Source organism: Xenopus laevis, chromosome 3S, assembly GCF_017654675.1.
Source record: "Xenopus laevis strain J_2021 chromosome 3S, Xenopus_laevis_v10.1, whole genome shotgun sequence".
In the NCBI taxonomy this organism is placed as follows: domain Eukaryota; kingdom Metazoa; phylum Chordata; class Amphibia; order Anura; family Pipidae; genus Xenopus; species Xenopus laevis.
The window spans coordinates 66,677,766-66,701,603 of record NC_054376.1 but is presented as its reverse complement, the minus strand read 5'-3'; the positions used below and the strand labels follow the sequence as shown (position 1 = coordinate 66,701,603).

The window sequence follows — 23,838 nt, the reverse complement described above, 5'->3', positions numbered from 1 at the left end:
TTTTGTTCTAACCATTTAATAGGAGGAACTGTATTTTAGCTGTAGTTTCCCTTTAACAGTATCTATGATTGCTGTGCAAAGGTTGTACTGCTATAATTGCTTTAGGTCAGTTAAAAAGTTTAACAGCCTAGAATAAAATCTGAGTGTTCAGGATAACCAAACTATCCAATTATATTGAACACAAGCGTAAACAAAGTTGCAAGCTGCAAAAAGCCGTCTCATTCGGTGAGGTCTATACATTTTGAAGTTACTTTTAATTTTTACAGCGACGGTTTCAAGACACAGCAGGAAACATTTGCTTTGTGTCTGCAGAATCATATATCATTTGAAGCATTCTCTTGACAATCATTTATTAGTTTATCCAATAATCAGAGATCTCCCACATGTGGCCTGACAACCTTTGATCAGCTAGTCATGAGCATTCTCACTTTTCAGGCTGCAGGAAGTTGCAGTTAAACAACTGAAGGGTGTATACACACTGTTGACATTGTATCCTTCATTGTAAAAAAGATAGAAGGTTTAAAGCCTCAGCTTGACTAATCCCACATATTGAAGCAATTCTAACAATGTAACATAATAAGGTACTGCACTGATTCACCCTCAATATGGTAAAATACCTTAGATTTCTGTCAGAGGTAGGGATAATAATTCAAAAGCAAAATTGCATTGACAACAATTGGCGAAAATATCCTGAATTGTTTAACTTGCCTCTTGCCGTTTAATTTCTTTGGTGCTCAGAGATTCCTTCATATTGATACCTAGCATTTCAGACCACAAAACGCTGTTCCTTCTTTTGGGTGGGGTAGGTGCAGCCACCTTGCTACAAGCTTTCTGTGTACTGCCTGGAGACTTGTTTTCGGCTCGCATTGTAAATGACTGGCAAGAAAAAACATGTTTGAGGCTGTTTAGTGCTTAAATTTTCTGGTCAGGTTTAAACAAGTACAGTCAACATTTCAGCATAAGGGGTATTTTTTGTGAACACTTAAGTACAACAGCATTCAAGTGTAAAGTTTAAGAGCTGGGGCAGACGAGCAGATTCGGGGAGATTTAGTCGCCTGGCGACTAATCGCCTCTTCTGCGTGGCGACAATCTCCCCGAACTGCCTTCCGTCTGCTTGAATGAAGAAACGCCTGCGCTAATGCACTCGCGGCGCTTAGATTTCCGAAGTCGCCCGAAGTTTCCTCGTGAGGCAACTTCGGAAATCGAAGAGCCGCGACTGCATTAGCGCAGGTGATTCTTCATTCAAGCAGGCGGAAGGCAGTTTGGGGAGATTGTCGCCACGCAGAAGAGGCGATTAGTCGCTAGGCAACTAAATCTCCCCAAATCTGCTCGTATGCCCCAACTCTAAATTTTCACCTTTTAAAGCACCTCTGGGACTAACTGTTTTAAATTGATACATTTAGTTGATACATTTGTTATCTTTGTCCCTGCTGAGCAGAATCCCTGAGTTTAAGTAAAGGCAGCTGTTAGAATTGATACAATAGTTACTAATAATGTACAGATACTGCTGAGAAATGTATCAACTAATTGTATCAACTAATTGTATCAACTAAATTGAAACAGTTCAGAATGTTCCTGGATCACTGAACACTAGCGAAACAAACCTGTAAATGTAAATTTTGGGAAAACAGTAAAAATAAAAGATGGAAAGCAATTGAAAAAAAGTCTTTATTTATGGTGAACAATCTGAAAACAACTGAACTGAAGAAAAAAATGCTTGGAATGTGAACAACCCCTTTAAGAAAACAAAGTAACCAGAAACCTTTGAGTGGTCAAATCTAAGCAGGTCAGAGCTTATATTAACTACAGTATAGCAAGAATATGTCTCAAGAGATTACAGAAACAATGTACACAGCACATTCAAACAACGATGTACTGAGGTCAGTTTCCTTAGGAGTCACTTGAACTGCATGTGTCAATGTAAATTGTAAATTGTGTGCTCAGTTGGGGAAGTAATACGAATAATGAACTGGATTTGTGTAAAGCACTGCATAACAAGGATAATAATAAAAACATATGCTACCTGGATGGTTTGGCCAAAACGCCTGACTGCGCCATTTCTTACAGGAGATATTAGATTTGCCAATGATGTGACTCGTGATAGAGGTCGGACTCTCTTAGTGCTTGGTTCCTACAAAACAGACATATTTCAACATTAAGATACAATATTCTGTGGGGAAAAAAACAAATTATGAAACTCGAACACAGCAAAATTCACACAGTGTATGCCTCACTCTAAACACAAAAACATATCTGTCCTGTTTACTGTATAAACCTTTATCTGTATTAGCTGTATATCGTAAGGAAGAATAATTCATGCCATAGCACAAAGGCAAGACCCACACTAGGAGCAAAATATACTGTTTTATTGTATGTTTATGGTCTGTTATTGCCTAAAATACAAAGAAAAAGGCGTATTTCAAAAGTTTAAGACAAGATCTGCATACATAGTAAAATATATTCAGGACAGGACAAGAGGATAAAACCACTTGAAATTCGTATTAAAATTAATGCTGTTGAACAACAGCAAGATCCATCTCTCCTCAAAAAGCTCCCTTCAAACTCAGCAGCAGCAGCATAGTGGGATTTGTGTTTCATGACAACAGAAGGACAAACAAAACAAAAAAAGGAAATCTGCTAGATCTTCAAAACACAACAAATACGTCTGCCTAAACACAAGGTTGGTTTGCTTGCTTAATAACTAGGCAATGTATTCCTTGTTAATCCACTTATTTAAATTCTTTCAACAGTTGCTGGAGTAGCCACCTCCATAAAGTATCATAGACGCAAAGTAGGAACTGGAGAGCCTTCCAAGTAGTTTGAATTTCTTTATTGAAGCACTACATGTTTCGGACTGCAAAGATCCTTCCTCGGGTGCATGTAACATGCACCCGAGGAAGGACCTTTGTGGTCTGAAACATGTAGTGCTTCAATAAAGAAATTCAAACTACATTGGAAGGCTCTCCAGTTCTTGCTTAATAGCTAACTGTTGGGGCACAGCTGAACACAAAACAAAAAACTCCTTTCACTGAAATGGTGTAAAATGCAAACTGGCATGGGGATGTGAATTATCTGGCATAACAATGAAGTATAGAGATTACCGGTAGTCAAACACAGTGTGACCTGTGTACCGTGGCATATTTTCACAACACCAGGAACCCAAGGTGCAACATGAGCTTAGAAAGTCTCTGCAAACAGAGAAGCAGCTCACTTTAGTTTTGTTTGCAATAAATCTAAACCCTTCAAGAGAGAGAGAGAGAGAAACAGAGAGAGCCACACATGATACACTGAGAACAATAGTAAATCTGAAGCCTATAAAACAATTACAATAGGTAAAACGAGAGGATTCTAACATTCTCTTCTCGTATGAGGTCGAAGTAAGAAAAGTCACGGTGCAATCCACAAAGCAGAGGTCAATGCATATTTCTAAACGTTCACTAGGAAGGAGCTGCCATTATCACACATGAAGCTAGAAATCACTACCTATGTAACAGTATTTTTCCAAATATCCGCCAGGAAATGTCATTTAAGGGAAAAGTAGTGCTTCAACTGATATTTTTAATAGCAAATTATGTGACATCTTGCAAAAGGTAGAATGTAAAAAAACAAAGTAAAGCAACAACAAAATATATAATACCACACCGCACTGTTGATTTTGTTTTGTACTTTGATATAATTCAAAAAAAAAAAACAAAGTTACATAGACAACATATAAATGGTGTTTTAGTGCAGTGATTTCCATCAGAAACTTGAAAGTAATTATCCTTTACAAGGAATAAGGATGGATGACATTCCATACAATGGAATGCGGCTTTCTAAAGAAATATAGAGGGCAGAAGTCAGGAGTGCTGATCAGAAAGCCCCTATTTCTTGCCTGGGGGGATAATATTAAAGCTGAAGGTATGCAGAGAAGCTTCCTAACAAGCTCATTGGTACGCACAGAGCAGGCTAAAGCTGTAATGAAATCTGTTTCTTCAAATTGAAAGACTGACGTAAAATTGAAATTGCACATTTGTGACCAGACAAGCATTACATGCAAGCGTGGGGGGGAAAACGTAGCTGCCTCTTTACCTTTCAACCTGAAATCTATTTTGCAAACACTGATAAAAACAATGTATAAACAATGAAATACATACCTCTGAGTCCTTAGATGCTTGGTTCTGAACAGTTATAACCTGAATAGTCCTCTTGATAGGCAAAAGGCCTCCAAAGTCATCATGAGCCACCATAATTTATTATATTCCAAGATCTGGAAGTAATCCACTTTAAAGGATCAGTCCTTGCTAGAGCTGCTTTCGTAGACTAGTCTCCGATGTGCTAGGAAACACTCACAGCTCCTTCCCATACTGCATACTTCCCTTGCTGCAGCTCAAGTGTGGACTTGAAAGAGCAAAGGCTCAGTGCTACTAAGTAGTAGTAGTAGGAGGAGGAGGAGGAGTGGCCCGTTTGCTTTGTAGGCGTAGTTGCATGACATCCCATGTCATTTGCTGTGAACAGCTGGCACACCTACAGGCTGCTTCTCAACTTACAGCTGCTTTACTTTATGACTCCAGACAATTTTATAAATGGAAAAATCGCTTTGCATGCCGTTCAGCTCACAGCAAGGAGACAAGTTTACAGCAGCCAAACTCTAAAGCCTGGATACAGTATAGCCAAGTTAGTTCCATACACACAAAAAGGAAGGGGGGAGGGGTGCATACAGCTTGAAATACTGTTTCCCAGCACAAGCAGCTCAGGCTGATTTACTTTGTTCTTTAACAATCTGCATATATTTGAGGCACATTTTTTTATTGACAAGCTATACACAACAAAATGACAGCATATTTATTGGAAACTCTTTCAACAGCAAGTAGTAAGTGACCCAGTTAAAATACTTGCATGTCTAAGAGCAGACCTTAATGAAAGGGAACTATATTATAGTAACATATCACATAAAACATCCAGCATTTACCCCTTCACATATTGGGAAACAATTTCCAAAGCTTGCATAAAAATACTATATAGTTTGGTTACTGATCCGTGCGGCACCCTCTGTTAAACAGCAACAAGTGGAGCAAATACACAGGCATTCAAGCGGTTAAAATATCAAAGGGGATCTAACCCCCCCCCCCAAATTGGGACTTACTCAGGGTGCTTCTCTGAACACTTGTAAATTAATATTACATTCATATTTTATTTTTATTGGAGATATTTATAATGCCAATACCAGACTTTTGCCATTTTAAATACTTAAAGGGGAGGTTCACTATTGAGTTAACTTTTTGTAAGTTATTGAATGGTTAATTCTAAGCAACTTTCCCATTGGTCTTCATTTTTTCTTTTTTTTATAGTTTTTGAATTATTTGCCTTCTGACTCCAGTTTTTAAATAGGGGCAACTGACCAATCTAAAAAGACAAATGCTCTGTAATAGTCAGGGGCGATCCTGGCCCCTCCGCCGCCTGAGGCAGAAGCAGTTGCTGCTGCCCCCCCTCCCCTGGAAATTCGCTCTTAAAGTTTTTTTGCTGCCCCTGGTACCTAGTGGGGCGCTGCCGCCTGAGACGACAGCCTCAACTCGCCTCATTGGCGAAGCACCCCTGGTAATAGTGTTGTGCAGGGTCAACCCACGCCCCTCCCAATCGGCACCTGGCCCTGCATTGCTCCCCTATCTATAGACCCGCAGTGACATCACAAAAGGGGTGGGCGGCCTCTATAAATTAGGCGTTGGAAGCCAGAAGTGCTAGGTTGCACTCCTAGAGTTGGCCCAGGATTCGGCCCGAACCTGCCTTAGCTTGCACATCAGTACTGTGTAAGAATACACAGTTATTGCTACTTTTTTTTTTTTTTTTTTTATTACCCATCTTTGTATTCAGGCCTCTCTTATCCGTACTCCAGTCTCTTATTTAAATGAATGTATGGTTGCTAGCATAATTTGAACCTTGCTGAAATTGCAAACTGAAGATCTACTGAATAAAAGCTAAATAACATAAACCACAAATAAGAAATGACAACCACTTTAAAGGAAAACTAAAACTCCCCACCAAAAGCCCCCCTAAACTTCCAGGCATTGACCACCTCCCCTCTCCGCAATGTGCTTTAGTGTAAAAAAAAGCCAAACCTGCATGACTATATCTTTACACTGATGGGGTGTGTATGATCAAACTATGAAATCTGATAATAAGTAATCATATGACCCGACAACTATCTTATAGATAGAAAACAAACTCGGACGGAGTATTTGGAATATGCACGGTCTGCTGTAAATTTAAATATTAGAGGTCAGTTTTGAGTGCTGCGACCAAATAACTGTGACTTTTGCCTATGGTCCTTTTTTTTGTTACACTGATTTGGAACAGTGGTTGACAAGATAGGTACTATGCAGAAGAGAGATTTAAAACTTACTCAAGAAGAACCCAGTCCAAAAAGAACAGCATGTATAGAAAACCTGTCCCTGACAAAATACAGTCATATGAAAAAGTTTGGGAACCCCTCTCAGCCTGCAATAATTTATTTCACTTTCAACAAAAAAAAAAAAAAAAGATAACAGTGGTATGTCTTTTATTGCCCAGGAACATCGGAGTACTGGGGTGTTTTCTGAACAAAGATTTTTAGTGAAGCAGTATTCAGTTGTATGAAATTAAATCAAATGTGAAAAACTGGCTGTGCAAATTTGTGAATTTGAATGCATGTAACTGCTCAATACTGATTACTGGCAACACCAAATTGGTTGGTTTAGCTTGTAAGCCTTGAACTTCATAGGCAAGTGTGTCCAATCATGAGAAAATTTATTAAAGGTGGCCAATTGCAAGTTGTACTTCTGTTTGACTCTTCTCTGAAGAGTGACAGCATGGGATCCTCAAATCAACTCTCAAAAGATCTGGAAACAAAGATTATTCAGTATCATGGTTTAGGGAAGGCTACAAAAAGCTATCTCAGAGGTTTAAACTGTCCGTTTCAACTGTAAGGAATGTAATCAGGAAATGGAAGGCCACAGGCACAGTTGCTGTAAAACCCAGGTCTGACAGGCCAAGAAAAATACAGGAGCAGCATATGCGCAGAATTGTAAGAATGGTTACAGACGATGCAAAAATCACCTCCAAAGACCCGCAGGAACATCTTGCTGCAGATGGTGTATCTGTACATCGTTCTACAATTCAGCACAATTAGCACAAAGAACATCTGTATGGCAGGGTGATGAGAAAGAAGCCATTTCTGCACACAAACAGAGTTACTTGTCTTATGCAAAAGCTCATTTCGACAAGTCATTTTGGAACAAAGTGCTTTGGACTGATGAGACAAAAATTGAGTTATTTGTTTAGAACAAAAAGCAGAAGAAGAACACTGCATTCCAAGAAAATTCCTGCTACCTACTTTCAAATTTGATGAAAGTTCCATCATGCTGTGTGGCTAGTTCAGGGACTGGGGCCCTTGTTAAAGTTGAGAGTCGATGAATTCAACCCAATGTCAACAAATTATTCAGGATAATGTTCAAGCATCAGTCACAAAGTTACACAGGGGTTGGATATTCCAACAAGACAATGACCCTAAACACACTTTGAAATCTACAAAGGTATTTATGCTGAGGGAGAAGAAGAATATTCTGGAATAGCCATTACAGTCCTCCGACTTGAATAGCATCGAAAATCTTTGGGATGATTTGAACTGAACTGGCGACAGATAGTCAAAAATACCACCATCCAGAATCCAGACACTCACCAAGGGCTATAGGAGGCGCCTAGGGGCTGTTACATTTGCAAAAGGAGGCTCAACGAAGTATTGATGTAATATCAATGTTATTACATATTACATATTTTGTGTTAATCCAATAAACATTATGTCACTGCTGAAATACTACTGTTTCCATAAGGCATGTTATATATTAAAAGGAAGTTGCTACTTTGAAAGCTCAGCCAATGATAAACAAAACTCCAAAGAATTAAGAGGGGTTCCTAAACTTTTTCATTTGACTGTTTATTCTCCAAGCAACTATCCGTAAACTATTCCTATCTATCCATAAACACTGGTGTGTTTAGCATATGTTTGCCAGAACATTTTTATAAACTTTTCTGAAAGGAATAATGTCAGACATCATAAGAGTTATAGAAAGTGATGTGTATTATTTTACTGTACTGAACATGCACTTGGTCCCAATAGTTGCAAGAAACGATTATCAGATTCACACAACAAACTAGGGTCAAACTTACCAGAAACGTATGTTTTTGAAGTGTGGGAGAAGACCTACCCAGACACAAGAAGGTTGGCAGGTGCCAGAAAAACACTGAATGCATAATTCCAATTAACCTTTTGGATAGAATGGTTTTCTGGGGTTTAGTGTTTGTTTAGGGAAAGCCCTTGTTTCGGGACAATAATGCCCCCATGCATATCTGTAAATGTCTGCAAAGAATGGGTTGGTCACATGAAATGCAAAATACCCCGACTACCTGGAATGAAGATTATAAACCAGAGTTGCTGTTGCTGTGGAAAAACTCATTTATTCTCTTGTCGATTAATAGAAGGTAATCACAAGATTTCCTAGTAGAGCAGAAGCTGCTTAGTATACATATAGTAGCTCGTTGGCTGTTTTTGCCAAGGCCTTAGAACCAGTTAAAGTGTGCGGCATAATCCTAAATTACTGCTAACAACTGGCAATGTGACAATCCATACACATAGCTAGTGAATTATTCATCTAACCATGGATATTTGAGTTTCCATCCTTGAGTAGGTGGAGGCATATGGCTCTGGCCATGATTGAAAGCTGAATCTTGGCCTGCTGAAGAAAGCAGACTGAGAATGAGCGCCTATACGGGCCTTACTGCCAGTCTGCACCTGGAATCATTGCGCCGACCCAGGTGCATGCGCACGGGGCAGATTTCTGCTCTGAAAAGCAAAAGTTTTGCTTTTGAGCATACTAGTGCAATGACACACACAAACCTATCAAGCATGGAAGTTTTCATACTGCTAATAAAATAAGATATCCATATAAATAACTATTTTTAAAGAAGCTTAAACTAACTAAGCAATGTGAATACGTTTGTGCAAAGTGAATTGTTACCTTGAAATCAAAACTACAGACACTCAGGGCATCATCATCCTTTTCACGCCGTTTCCTTTTCTGCAGATAAAAAAAAGAAAAGCCTGTTATTAAACACCCATACACAAGAGCCTAAACAATATCCTTATTATACACAAAAGCCATGAATATCCGGTACATTTTATCCTTATAAACGGTTCTCAGTGATGTCATCAGTTATAAATGGTGCTTAATGATGTCATTTCTGTCATATGACACACTAAAGCTTGTGTATTATAATAAATAAAGTACTCCTTGTTGGAAAATATGAGGATATTAAAAGTAATCTTGAAACTCCATGACCTGTATCAAAGCACAAGGTCTTCGACCTCATGTTTTTATATGGTCATGGAACTACTCAGTGACTTATCCTTATATTTTACAATAGCGGGTACTTTATTCACTATATATTTTACAATAAAGGGTACATTATATACACTACAGTAAGTAGATACACCATAGAGTTCTGAAGAACTCATTATATACACTACAGTAAGTAGCAAGGCCATAGAGTGCTGAAGACAGTGGCTGTTCAAGTTTAATCACTCTACCAATGCAGAAAATATAACAGTGGCTGTTCAAGTTTAATCACTCTACAAATGCAGAAAATATAAGGTGGTGCTACATGGGCCTATTGGGTACGTGTCTGCCACATCAGCCCACAGGCCGTATGTACGTACGCTGTGCAATAAGGCACTTGACTAGATTTGCACAGCCACTTCAAAGACATTTACCAAGTTCACTGAAAGCTTTATGTTAAATATACATATTTATAATATTGCCCATTATTATCATGCATTTATAAAGAGCCAACATGTTCTGCAGCACAGTGAATTTTAACTGTATGCTTTGTATAAATGCTTTTGGGGTTACTAGTCGTTTTCATAAGACCTTAGGCTTGTTCATATTACACCTGTTACCGTTTTTAGCTCTAGTTAATTTGACTCTGCTAAAAAGGGGTGTTAAAAGGGTGTAAACAAAACAATGCTCCATAATGGCTCTATAACGGTTTGCTTTTCAATCAAACTTGCATGCTAAGGATCAATTGCAAAATCACTGAACAGTTATGTCCTATGTGGCCCCCCTTCAAGTCGCTAACTGTTTGAGAGCATATTTAACTAAAATCTCATAGTTGAGGTAAAGGCTTTTTTGTGTGATAAACTTTTTCGTGAAAGTCGTATTCAGAACCTAAAACGCAAATATCAACTCAATCGTAGATAGGGACACATGTCTTTTATGAATGTGCTTACCAGAGTGAAATCCCATTGGCTGCCAGGGGTTAGAAAGGTAAAGGAACTACCTCTTCTAAGAGAGTACCTGGGAGAGGAAAAAAAATTAAATGAATAAAAAAAGTCATCTGTTTGAAAAATGAAAGGAGGTGCGAATCTAAAAACTGTTATATAATGAAAGAAAATATTTAAAATTTTTCCCATGTAATGACATTACAGTAGGTTAAGCTATTTGTAAACGAAACCGCAAAGGATGTCAGTTTATGTCTTATGCTCTGGTGGTTCTGAATCCTATGAATTAGCACCTAGCACTTTGGTAAATTATTTTGCACATAAGCACTTTAGCAACACAAAACTAATTTATTGAATTACAATAATTGTGAAATTAGGGGGTTAATTTAATTCTGGTCTTTCTGTTTTATTGGTTCTGAATCCTATGACAATGTAGCAGATTAACAGATCTGGGGGGGGGGGCTTGAATTCTGTTTCAAGAGACAGACCCAGGAGTGAATGAAGAGAAAAGAAAACAATACTTACATTTTTAATTTGCAATTACACTAAGGGGCAGATTTACTAACAATCACGAATCTTGAAAAAATTGTTGTTTTCCTAGATTACTAAAAAGCTCTAAAAATTAAAAATGTATTCCGTGAAAAAAACATAAATTTAGCCAAGTAAAAGGTGCTATAGAAGTCAATGGGAGCTGCGCTGCCCCTACTGTACTTATCAGTTTGGACTTTGAGAGATTTTGGATTTTTTTTCCACTAAGATGTGTCCGAAAAACTCACATTTTTAGAGGTCTTCGTTCAGTGTTTTTTCCCGTTCATAATTTATATTCGGATCTTTTAATAAACTTTTGTGAGTTTAGTCGTTGTTTTAAAAACCTATAAAACCACCAAAACCCAACCTTCAAAAAAAACACGCAGTCAAGCATAAATTCCCAACATACATTTCTGGTTATTCTCGTTTCTCACAATTCAGCTCGGAAGAATTTTATTAAACTTTTGTGAACAAAAGCCAAGCGGCAAAGCAATTTGCACGCAAAATATAGCCTAACTAATCGTCAATATGCAGAGAAAAGTGCAATAATATGGTGTTTCCTTGGCATATTGGGGTTTCTGCTGAAAAACGCAAATACTGGCATCTTGTGGAGGATGTTGGCTTGTAAACGCCCAGTGCGTATTCCATTATTTTCAGTAGGGCTTAATTTTGCGCTTATTTATGATCAACCACAGGTTTTTAAAACCACAACCTAAAAATGCCCCATGTGACCTCGTCCTTGGCACACAGAGATTAGTCGTCTGCAATAAATCTCGTCAACTGTGGGCTGCTAATCCCCTGCAAATGCTTTTGCACAGGTAAAAATGGAAATTGCTATTAGGAAAACATATGCTGTGCTTAGTTCTTCCAAAATTTCCTTGCAAGGCTACTTTGGTCACAGGCAACTATAACTAATCTCCATGTCTGCCAGTAACCTTACAGACACATGAGAAGAGGAAATATTGAACACTGAACTTTGATCTCCTTGTCATCATTTTCAGTATTTTAATGAGTTACCCCAAAAAAGAGTTGGGGTCATAGTCAGCAGACAAGCATTCTTTGAAACTGCATACATTTATAAAAGTGGGTGTGGGTTTACTGAACTACTTACATCATTAGCAGAGTGCCCGCCTTAATCATTACAGGTGGGTTTTTTGTATAACATTGCTATGTTTTCTCATAAAATGTTTTAGCTAATCTCGCGAATAGGGCAACAGACAAAACTGAATAAGTACTTTGGAAATAGCGACATGTCTGAGACTAGACATCTGCATCCAGCATAAAACGCATGACAACTATAAACTCAAGAGGGAGTGGGGAAAGTTGCTTACAAGCCACTATTATGCTGCCCTAAATATTAAGGACTAAATTCATTACAACTCCAGTTCAGTTTATTACAGTACACTTGTTTATAAAGATTATGGGCATAGAGAAGGAGAGAACAATAAATTATATAGAAAAGAAACTCGGTACAATGAAAAATATCTCAAAGCAGAATTCAACCGTAAAGTCAAAACAAACCCTACTTCCCTACCCTACATAGTCCCCCTCCCTTCTCCTCCCCAGCCTTGCTGCTACCCCGGGCAAATATCCCTAACTCTTTACTTACCCCTCCGTGCAGATTCTGTCCAGCGGAGTTCACGGCAGCCATCTTCTTCTCTTCGATAATCTTCTAAGTGCCGTATCGGCGCATGCACAGTTGGAGCAATTCTGTTTCGCAACAACAATGCGCTGAAAGTCACGGAAATTGCCAAAGCGCCTGAAGATAGCTGCCGTGATCTCCACTGGACAGAATCTGCACGGAGGGGTAAGTAAAGCATTAGGGGCATTTGCCCAGGGTAGCAGCTAGACTGGGGGGGAGCAGGGAAGGGAGTCTATGTAGGGTAGGGGTTTTTTTTTACTTTACGGTTGAATTCTCCTTTAAATGCTTCAAAAAGGTAAAACTGCTTATAGATGTAAAACAATTTTTCATCTTTATATGGCAATAGCCATAAGTGTGCATGAATAAAACAATCGGATTCATCTAATTTGGCCAAGCATGTAGGTGGTTAAAGATCTGCTCATTTGGAGACCTTGCCAAACAAGTGGATCCTCTTGTATATGGACAGTTTAACTTTATTTTTTCAAACGCAACACAGAAACAGATTACAAAGTTTCTTATTTCGTAGATACAAGAAATATTACATTGTTATTATTACAGCAGTTCCCCCATTGAAAACATGAAGAAAAAAAATCAAGTAAAGGGACACAAAAAGTTGACACTTTTGTCCTGGAATAACCATTTTAGTTACATGCTAAAGGTATATTAAAATTTACTTTCAGAAAAACTATAGGTGACAGAAAGGAAATTGTGCCTTGCCGATTTCCTGAGAAATAACACTAAATCGCGAACTGTTGCAGCAAAGGGTGGGAAATAATTTTTCCTTACCTTATTGTGCCATCAAGTGGTCAACTAAGTCAACTACATGAAAAACATTTTTTCTGCAGGAAGAGGATGCTTGATTTATATAAATTTGAGTAAAGTCTGAAATAACTGCAGGCATGGCACAGATAAGGGCTTTTTATAAATGGGAACCAAAGTCACCCCTTTATCAATGAAGATCTTAACTCTGAAGATACCCCAGTAGCGCACAACACATTCTCTAGCCTTCTGTCAGTTACCTGAGCTCAGGAACTCGCTCACAATATTCTTCGTTAAAGCAATGATGCATTCTAAAATTATGGATATAATTTCAAGGTCTACTAAAAATGATCATACATGGGTTGATAAAGACTACTGACAGACCGTTACTACCTCCAACAGGCTTCCCCGACTGATATCTGGCTGAAAATAGTCCAGATATCAGAGAGTTTAAAAATCTTGTTGGAATGAGAGCGTTGGTACTTTGATGCAGTCTTCACTCAGACCGCCTCTATTCACCTCAAGGTGGGATCATCTGGGAATGATCTGTTTGTTTGGTGAACAAGTGTATAGCAAGCTTGGGATAGATCATGGCTTCGAGAAATCAGATCTTCACACAATGGGATCAAAATTTAAGCTGGCCATAGATGCAAAGATCCGATCCGACTTCCCCATCTCCTGAACTGCCACTAACCAATCAGATCAAATAAAGTAGTAAAAGAACAGATCAGACGATGTTCTGCCCCTGACAGCAATCATACGAAAGTTATGTCCGACAAAGCTGGCGACAGTCTCCCACTGAAAATCTTCCAATCGGCATTACATGCAGAGATATTATCGGCAGCCGATAGAAATAATGCCACTATCACCCCATCTCCCCAGGCCCGATGCCTAGGGTTATCCTAGATTCTGCCTTGTCCTTCACTCCTCATATCCAGTCACTTATTAAATAATGTCACTTCCACCTAAGGAACATATCCAAATACATCAAAGCACTTCATAACTCTTCCCCACCCTACATCTCTACACCAATCTATATATACTCAACCCAACCGCTTACTATGCTCCTCTACTGACCTGATACTCAACTATTTTCTCATTTAACCCTCACATGCTCACATTCAAGACTTTGCAAGGGCTGCACCCCTCCTCTGGAATTCTCTCCAACTGTCTGTCCAACTTTCTCCCAACCCTTCTGCTTTCAAAAGATCTCTTATAATACAAATATAGCATATTGTGAGCCATAGCGGGTACTTTATTTTGGGGAGTTAGGCAATTGAATTTCCGGATTGGACTCAAGCCATAATGCCAAGATTTTATCGAGTTTTGTGGGCGAACCTCTTGCAATATAGGTCAACTTAATAAGTGGTAGTGTTTTGTTTATTAGTTCTCTCCATAGTTTAAATATTGGGAGGATATGGGTTCATCCACTTCATTACCACCAGGTTTTTGGTGTAGAATAATGTGGCCCAAATAAGATTCCTGGTTTTGTTTATGGGTTCCATCTCGCCCACCACACCCAACAGAAACACCACCGGAGATTTTACTCCTGGGACATCTAGATTTTGTTTTAGATAGCTAATAACTGCTGACCAAAAAAGAGAGACAACATCACATTCCCATATCATATGAAAAAATCCTGCATTCGGGGTTTGGCATCTATGGCATTGTCCTTCTTCTGACCTGTCCATTTGTTTCAGTCTTAAAGGGGTAATATATAATTGGTGTATAGCCTTGAATTGTATCATTTTGTCTCGAGTGGATATCAAAAACCCATAAATACTCTCAGTAGCCTCTTCCCATTTATCTAGATCTAGTTCTGGAATATATTGGGTCCATTTAGTGTAGGCCTGCATGAATGGGTTTGCTCCAGCAATGCCTTATATATATCAGAAAGCAGTTTTTTAGTGTTAGGATCCCAGAGTCTGGATTCAAGTTTTGAGCTAACCCATGTTACATTTAGGGAATCAAATTGGGCTTTAAAGGCATGCCTTAGTTGCAAATATCGATAGAATTGGAAAATAGGATTATTAGTTTTATACCTTATTTGTTCTAATGATGAGAATACGCCCTCAATCATTAAAGGAACAGTAACATCAAAAATAAAGTAAATAAAGTAAAGTAATAAAAATATAATGCGGTGTTGCCCTGCACTGGTAAAACTGTTCGTTTTCTTCAGAAACACTACTATTGTTTATATAAATAAGCTGCTGTGTAGCAATGGGGGCAGCCAATCAAAGGAGAAAACACTCAGGTTACACAGCAGATAGCAGATAAGCTCTGTAGAACATAATGGTGTTATCTGTTATCCACTTTTTATCCACTGCCATATAGTCTTTTGTCAATTTCCGCCATTGCTACACAGCAGCTTGTTTATATGCACTATAGTAGTGTTTCTGAAGCAAACACACCAGTTTTACCAGTGCAGGGCAACAGTACATGGTATTTTCATTACTTTAAAACAGTTTAATTTTTTGGTGTTACTGTTCCTTTAAGTCCACAATATGTCTAATTTGCCCAATACTGAAAATCTGGAGATGAGGAAGATTAGAGTTCCACCACAACAGGAGTTTATGAGACACTTGTGAAGGGGGCAGGCCTACTGGTTTATACCATTTCGACCATATTCGGATTGGAAGTACCATGACCTCTGGTATCTGTGGAGAGTCTTTAATACGTCTATATGGAGCATTACGAAGGGCTTCTAATGATCATGGATGCCTGTAGAATAGTCAACGAATTATCCAGGTCTGTGAAACCAAGAGTGCAAATACGAAATTTGACCGACAGTAATAGTTTCTTAAACTAGGGAGCACCAGACCACCTTTCTCTGTTGGCGCCATCAGCAGTTTCAGTGACATACGGGGCTTCTTATTTGCCCATATAAAGGATATTATACTCTAATTAAATTTTTTAAAGAAACTGTCAGGAACCGGGACTGGGGAGTGTATACAAATTTGGCCAGGAAAATCATTTTAAATAGATTGGAGCACCCCCAGATAGTCAGAGGCAACTTGATCTTTGGTACTAGCTCTTTTAAACTTCTGTGTAATTGGTTCCAGATTGTCTGAGCTATATTGAGATTGATCATGTGCGACAGTGATACCTAAATATTTAAATTTGAAAATCTAGTTCAGCCTCCTTATTTGCTCATTCGGCGTGTTACCACATAGGGAGAAAAGTGTCGACTTAGATTTGTTAACACATAGATCACTTACTTCCCCCAAATCATTCAGCACACCCAGAGCCAATTCTAAAGACCTGTCCCTATCTGCCAGAAACAGAATAACATCATCCGCATATAGGGTGGTTTTCTCTTCAATCCTGCCAATAGGTATGCCCTTAATCTCTTGCATGCTACGAACTTTGAGCGCCAATGGTTCTATTGCCAGGGCAAAACGTAGGGGGCGATAGGGGGCAGCCCTGTCTTGTGCCTCTTTCCGGCATGAACTGGGGGGATAGAATCTCATTGACCCATATCTGGGCCATTGGCTGCTTATACATCAAACGTATACATTTAATAAAGTTGGAGCCCTCTCCAATACCCGCCAGAGGTATTGCCAGTTGACAGAGTCAAAGGCGGAGATATCTAAAGAGGCTATTAAGCCATCATATCCCCTTTGAGTTGCTAACTGGATGCGAGTATGGAGCCTCCAGATATTGACTGCTGTTGTTTTATTAGGCATAAACCATGTTTGGTCACTGTGTATTATAATAACTTTATTTAGTCGTGTTACTAATAGTTTGGCTAAAATTTTTATATCTGTATTAATCAGGGAAATAGGGCAGTATGAATCCCAGCGACCCGGGTCCTTCTCTTTTGGGATCAATGTGATCATTGCTGAATAAAATGAATTAAAATGAATTAGGAAGGGTGCCAGCCTCCCAGGCTGTTGTATAGGTATCTTTCAATTTGGGAACAGCCAAGTTGTAACGTATACCAAGCAGCTGGTAGGCCGTCAGGCCCTGGTGTCTTCTGAGGGGGTAGACTAAGAATTGCGTCTCTAATTTCTGATTCCATTATAGGATTATTCAGAAATGCTCTCTGATCTTGATCTAGCCTAGGGAACGGTAGGTCTCCTAGATAGCAGTCTATCTCCTCTTTTGAGGCACTCTGCCCTTTTGTGTACAGGGTTTTAAAGTTTGTGGCAAACTCAGCTGCTATTAATTCAAGATCAGTAATTTTAGTGCATTGGGCTGTTGCAAGACGTAATATGGATGGGCCGTAAGCTTTCCTAGATGGGCCAGAGTTTTCTCATTTTTATCCCCTAGGTCCAAAGGTTTTTTGTGCACTATAGAGGAGCCTTTTCCGGGTTAGTGTTGCCAGTGATCCCCAACCAGTAGCTCGTGAGCAACATGTTGCTCTCCGAACCCTTGGATGTTGCTCCCAGTGGCCTCAAAGCAGGAGCTTATTTTTGAATTCAAGGCTTAGAGGCATAAAAACAAGGTACAGTGCAAAGCAGAGCCTCAATGTAGGTTGACAATCCACATAAGGGCTACAAAATGGCCAATCCCAGCCCTTATTTGGCACCCCAGGAACATTTTTCATGCTTGTGTTGCTCCCCAACTCATTTTACTTCTGAATGTTGCTCACGAGTTCTAAAGGTTGGGGATCCCTGGTAGCGTATAGAATGGCATATAGGTCGCATCAGAGCCACTTGACCTGTCTATGGTGGGATCAATCGTTGCATTAAAGTTGCATTAAAGGGGAGACACATACATATTGATTACTATAATAGGGCAATTATTAAAGGGATACTGTCATGGGAAAAAAAAAATTCGAACTGAATTCCATTTCTCAAAAGAGCAGACAGATTTTTTTATATTCAATTTTGGCAAATTTGGCTAGACATATTGTCAATTTCCCAGCTGCCCCAAGTCATGTGACTTGTGCTCTGATAAACTTCAATCACTGCTGTACTGCAAGTTGGAGTGATATCACCCCCTCCCTTTTCCCCCAGCAGCCAAACAAAAGAACAATGGGAAGGTAACCAGATAGCAGCTCCCTAACACAAGATAACAGCTGCCTGGTAGATCTAAGAACAACACTCGATAGGAAAAACCCATGTCCCACTGAGACACATTCAGTTACATTGAGAAGGAAAAACAGCAGCCTGCCAGAAAGCATTTCTCTCCTAAAGTGCAGGCACAAGTCACATGACCAGGGGAAGCTGGGAAATTGACAAAATGTCTAGCCCCATGTCAGATTTCAAAATTGAATATAAAAAAATCTGTTTGCTCCTTTGAGAAATGGATTGCAGTGCAGAATTCTGCTGGAGTAGCAATATTAACTGATGTGTATTGAAAAAAACATGTTTTCGGATGACAGGATTCCTTTAAGCTTACAGTGAAGAATTATGTATCTGCCATAAAAATCTGTTTGAACAGATAAAAATTCAAATGGAGTCTCTTTTAACAAGAATGGAAACGCCCCTTTAATCCTCTAACATTCCAGGTCATGATCTTGATATTAGCCATTGCACCAAACACCAATACAAGTACAGGATATTGCAACGTACATATATTTCCAGAAATGGGACCACCTTAAAGGAAGTGGCCTATACTTATCAATGCATAAACTGTTAAGTATGACATCAATGCACAACCAAAACATCCCACAGTAACTTACATAACTCCCAACGTCCCGATCCTGCCCATCCCCCCCAACCTGGGTGGGCCCTGTACCCCAAATTGTTCCAACATAGAGGAAACGTAGTCGTGTGAACCAATTTGGTACCTCTTGTGTATATTAGCCAGTACGGAGACTGAAGTAAGTCATAGTGGTTGACGGGCATATTTACCCAGGTTAAGAAACTTCTGCGAGTCGTGTAAGGAAGTTAGATTATAAGAAAATCCATTAGCCTCAAAACATGGAGTATACAGTAAACCATGCCAAAAGTTATAAACTGGCCGAAAATCTCACGTGACTGGTCAACTCACCTGAGCATTAGTTCTTGTCATATGGGAAATGTAATTTGTAGATCCGAATGACACCTGGCCGCAGCATGGGCCCAAGCTAGGGAGCAACAACGCTGACATGTCGAACACAATGTCAACTGCAGTGATGTGACGACGCAGGTATCCTCTAGTGGTGCTGTGGTGATCCCGCTGCCTTTTCTGTGTCAGCTGTAGCTGGGGGGGGGGGATTCCTCAATACTTTGGAGCATGTATTGAATACCTTCTAGTAGGCTAATTGATAAGGAGATCTCATTCCTGGGATCATGGATTATATAGTAGGCATTCCACAATGAGTACACCGTGACAGACAGTTCTCCGCTAGTTGATTAGCTCGCTATACTAAGTGTCCTTGGGCCTCAGCGACCTCGGAATAGGAAATGTCACATGACCTCACCTTAGGCCCATCTGAGTTTTAACAATATCTGCAGACCATTAGGTTCACAATGTGGTCTAGAATTGTAACTGTGTTTACCGGGAAATTCGCCAGACTGTAGAGGTTATCCTTTACGGGTACCCTCAGATGGATAAACGTGTAGTATGGCAGTGTTGGTTTGGTCTGTGTTAATTGCGTGACGGGCTTTGCCTGGGGATCTCCTAATGTTTTGGAGATTGAGCCAGCAGTCAGCCTCCACCGGAGTTGTAAAGAAATGTGTGCGTTCCCATACCTCCCAACATTTTGAAAATAAAAAGAGGGACAAAAAAGTGGCTGCACGTAGCATGGTGAAATTTGTTTGGCCACGCTTATTTTTGTGACCACACCCCCAATTACCATGTTCATTTTACATGGTTATTTCAGTTTTGCTAATGAAGGTGAATTGCCCTTTAAGCTGTGAGTCTAACTTTTCCCAAGGGACCTATTATCAATTACTTATTTGCTTATCTAGATAAATTTGAATTGTTACAAATGTATCTTATCTTCTGTTATGGCTGCTCTGCCAAAAGCCAATTAAGTTAGAAACTTTGTTTCTTTTTCTGGCTGTTCAGTGCAGAGAAAAAGGTGACTTTTCACTACAAATGAGGGACTGCAGGTTGAGCTGTCAAAAGAGGAATTGTCCCTCTAAACATGGGACAGTTGGGAAGCATGACCGTTCCTCATATACCACCCGCAGTTGTACCGGATAAAGCATCGCGTAGGGCAGCCCTGCTGTTCTAAGGCGTCTTTTTACATCCTGGAAAGAAGAGCACTGCTTCTGTACCAATGGGGTATAATCGGGGAAGAGAGCTAGTTGGCGCTATTTATTGTTAACTGTCCCACACGCCTAGCCCCAACTAGAGCCACCTGTCGTTAAGGAATCTCAAATGGCTGTGGTGGGGCCCTGGGAAGTAATGGTCTAGTGGAAACGCAGTGAGCTCTCCCTATCGTCATAATAGAAGAGAAGGTAGTGTCGCCCAGCGTGCTTTTTAGCCAGTCCTCTGTGAATGATTCGGGGGACTTACCCTCGCACTGTTCAGGCAGGCCTACGAGTCACAGATTGTTCGGGTGGTTGCGGTTCTCGAGATCTTCAGCCCAGTCGTAAGTATTGTTATCTGCCACTGCAGTTCTGCAATGCTGTTTGGAACGGGCACTAAAGTGTCTTCTAGTATTGTAATATGTGTTTCGGCCTCCTTAGTTCTGTCCCGAAGATCATGCCGTAGCAGCGAGGTGTAACTCTTTATAGTTTCCAGCTGGGCTGTGGTTGAAGTGTGTGTGCTGTTAAAAGCTTGGTATTAGAGAGTTCCGCTGTTATAGAATTCCCCTCTGCTCGTTGAAGAACCTACTATGGCTTTCTTTAAAATGCTGTTTAATAAATATACGTCAGTATATTCCCCTTATAAGCAAGGAACGTTTGTTGCAAAACCTACCTGCTTCGCATTAAAAGGCTTCCTTGTTGCACAAGAGGGTTTTGCCAATGTGCAGCGAGTTGAATGGTCCTCCAACCCCCTAAGCAACAAGCCAAGGAGGCTTCCATGTCATTGCAGGACAGTAAGCTCCACAGGACACGACTTTGATGCACCCCAGCCACTCAATTCCTGCTGTGTAGGCTCTGCGATCCCAAAACCCTCTAATGCTGCTAAGGACCCTCCTGCACCCAGAAATGATAAGTGCCCTTTCTTTACACACACACACTCAGACTACACATTTTTACTAAAGTTAGCTTTTTTATTTTTTTCTTTTGCACACTCTTGCACATATTTGCATACACTTTTTAGAGCTGTACATACACAAGCGCACACACATACTTTTTCTTTAGTTCTTCATTTTGCCTCTTATTATACCCCTTAAAAACTGTAGGTAGAGGTCCCCTTTAACTGGAGCATTTAAAATTAAAAATAAAATGTTGTCCTGGTTTTTCTATAAATACTTGCTTGTCCTCTGGCTGCACACTCGCAGCTTAAAGTTTGGCTGTATGTTAGTTGTATTTGGGCAAAGAAATCTATTTAAAGGAGAACTAAACCCTAAAGTTAAAAAAACCCTACCCTACATAGATCCTCCTCCCTCCTCAGCTTAGCTGCTGTCTTTACTTACCCCTCCGTGCAGATTCTGTCCAGCAGAGTTCATGGGTGCCATCTTCAGCTGCTTTGGTAATCTTTGGGATGAGACAGGCGCTTTGGCAATTTTTGTGAGTTTCGGCGCATGCGTAATTGTCATGAGACAGAAAACTGCTCCAACTGCACATGCACCGCTCTCATTCCGAAGATTACTGCAGAGAAGAAGATGGCTGCCGTGAACTGTGCTAGACAGAATCTGCATGAAGGCAAAGGTAAAGACTTAGAGGTATTTGCCCTGGGTAACAGCTAGGCTGGGGGGAGGAGGGTCTATGTAGGGTAGCTTTCAAATCGGGGTCACAGACCTTGGCAGCCAAAAAAACTTTTGCACTATAAGGTTACAGTTTTATTGTTGTTGATACTTTTTATTACTTAACTTCCTTTTCATCCCCCATTGATATACATATTCCAGTTTTTCGTTCAAATGTCTGCCTGGTTGTTAGGGTAAGCTGGACCCTTGCAATCAGACAGCTGCTCAACAGAAAGTTAAATAACTGGAAAACAATGCAAAGTGTCCCAGAACATTACATGTCTACATCATAGAAAAAGAACATTTAAAGGAGACCAACCCTTTAAGATGGTAATCGTATGTCAAGGTGTCTAAGCACAAATAAATGTTATTGCGGGATTTTTAAGAAGGCGTGGCTAGATAAGGGCGTGGCTGTACGACAGCTTCCCTGCTCTGGTTGGCTCTCCATCAGCTACATCGCCAACATATGCCCTTCCCCTTCTATAAAACCGGGCAGCAATGTATATGTACTTAAACGGAGTCAAAATAAATGTTGTGTTCTCGATGATGCACGACACCTGAATTCTATGCTGACTTTTATATACAACTGTGTGACTTTGTATCTGTGTTTTATTTATTTTTTTTGTATGTGGGATTGTTAAAATTCAATAAAAACAAATTTGAAAAAAATAAATAAATGTTGTGTATGTATACAGATTATAAACTGCCACTATTGTTCAGACACTTCCTTGTGTAAAGGTGTAAATATAAATATATATCTATATATCTATATATATCTATATATATATACACACACAACTTTCCATTCCCCATCAATGAACACTGAGCTGTAGAACTACAACCATAGAACAGGCTTGATACTCCCTCAAATAGTTGGTGGGCCACTAGTTACACAGCACGTACTGCTGACACTAACAGAACCCCTAGAACGAAACCCAAGGAAGCGCTGCTATTGCAGTTCCACTGTAAGGAGTTGCTCAGTGGATCAGCGCACTGCACTAGTGCCCCCATGGCCTAGCAAAGCGTACCTCCTGGAATTGCCTCGCTCCGGAGTGGACGGCCCCTCGACCAAACTAGTGACGGATGACTTCCTTTTAACCCCTTTCCTCTTCTTGTCCTTCACGTTTTCGGAAGGCGGAGTGAGAGCCGCCGGGGTCGCCATTATCTCCTCCCCCTCCATGATGAGACGGATATTAAACGGCAGAGACAATAAACGTTCCTCACAGAGCCAACAGCCGCGCCGCCAGTTTGAAAAGGGCGGAAGCCATGCACCAGCCAATCACGTAGCAAGCCGTCTGTTGCTAAGAGACCAGGGCAGGCTCATAGTGTCTATTGCTTGGAGAGCGCACTGCTTATAGGGCAGTGACAGGTCCTTGAACGTGATATCGAAATGTTATCATAAGCCGCGCTTTAAAGGAGAACTCCAGCTTCCAAACCAAAATTTGATAAAGAGGCCACATAACACAGAAACCTCTAATATACCCATCAAAGTTATTGTTTCTTTAAAAAGTATGAATAAATGCCACTTTCTAAGCTGAAATCCAGCGGTTTAACAGGTCTTCTCTTTCTGCATCATTTGAAATCCTGACAGGGAAGGAGGGACTAAACACTGATGTTACAAATTGTAACAACTGCTCCACAGCTTACAGATAGCATGAAGGAACTACATAACCCACAATGCATTGCACTGTGATGTTCTGTTCCTTATTGAAATCATGTGTGCAGGGAATTGTGGGGTTTGGAGGATGCAGGTTGAAGATGGCTGTTGATACAAAGTAACAGTAGTCAGCCAGCTCAGCAAAGTAGTCAGACAGACCAGCAGCAGAGCAGGGGGCTAGGCTTAGGGAACGTTCAGAAACAATTAAAAATAATTTAAAGTCTGCATAT

General features: G+C 40.0%; 1 protein-coding gene across 2 annotated transcripts in view; it reads right to left on the bottom strand.

Annotated features, from left to right (window-relative positions):
* The window catches only part of net1.S (neuroepithelial cell transforming 1 S homeolog), a 29,163-nt gene extending 5,953 nt beyond the window's left edge, over nt 1-23,210 (bottom strand). Inside the window, exons 1-5 of one of the 2 annotated variants that reach the window (XM_018254231.2) lie at nt 22,980-23,210; nt 10,298-10,364; nt 9,030-9,089; nt 2,024-2,131; nt 709-876 (exon numbers count right to left, since the gene is read on the bottom strand). In XM_018254231.2, coding sequence (XP_018109720.1) covers nt 709-876; nt 2,024-2,131; nt 9,030-9,089; nt 10,298-10,364; nt 22,980-23,131 — 555 coding nt within the window. In that variant the 5' untranslated portion in view covers nt 23,132-23,210. 2 annotated transcript variants of the gene reach the window in all.
* Between the last annotated feature and the right edge of the window lie 628 nt (nt 23,211-23,838).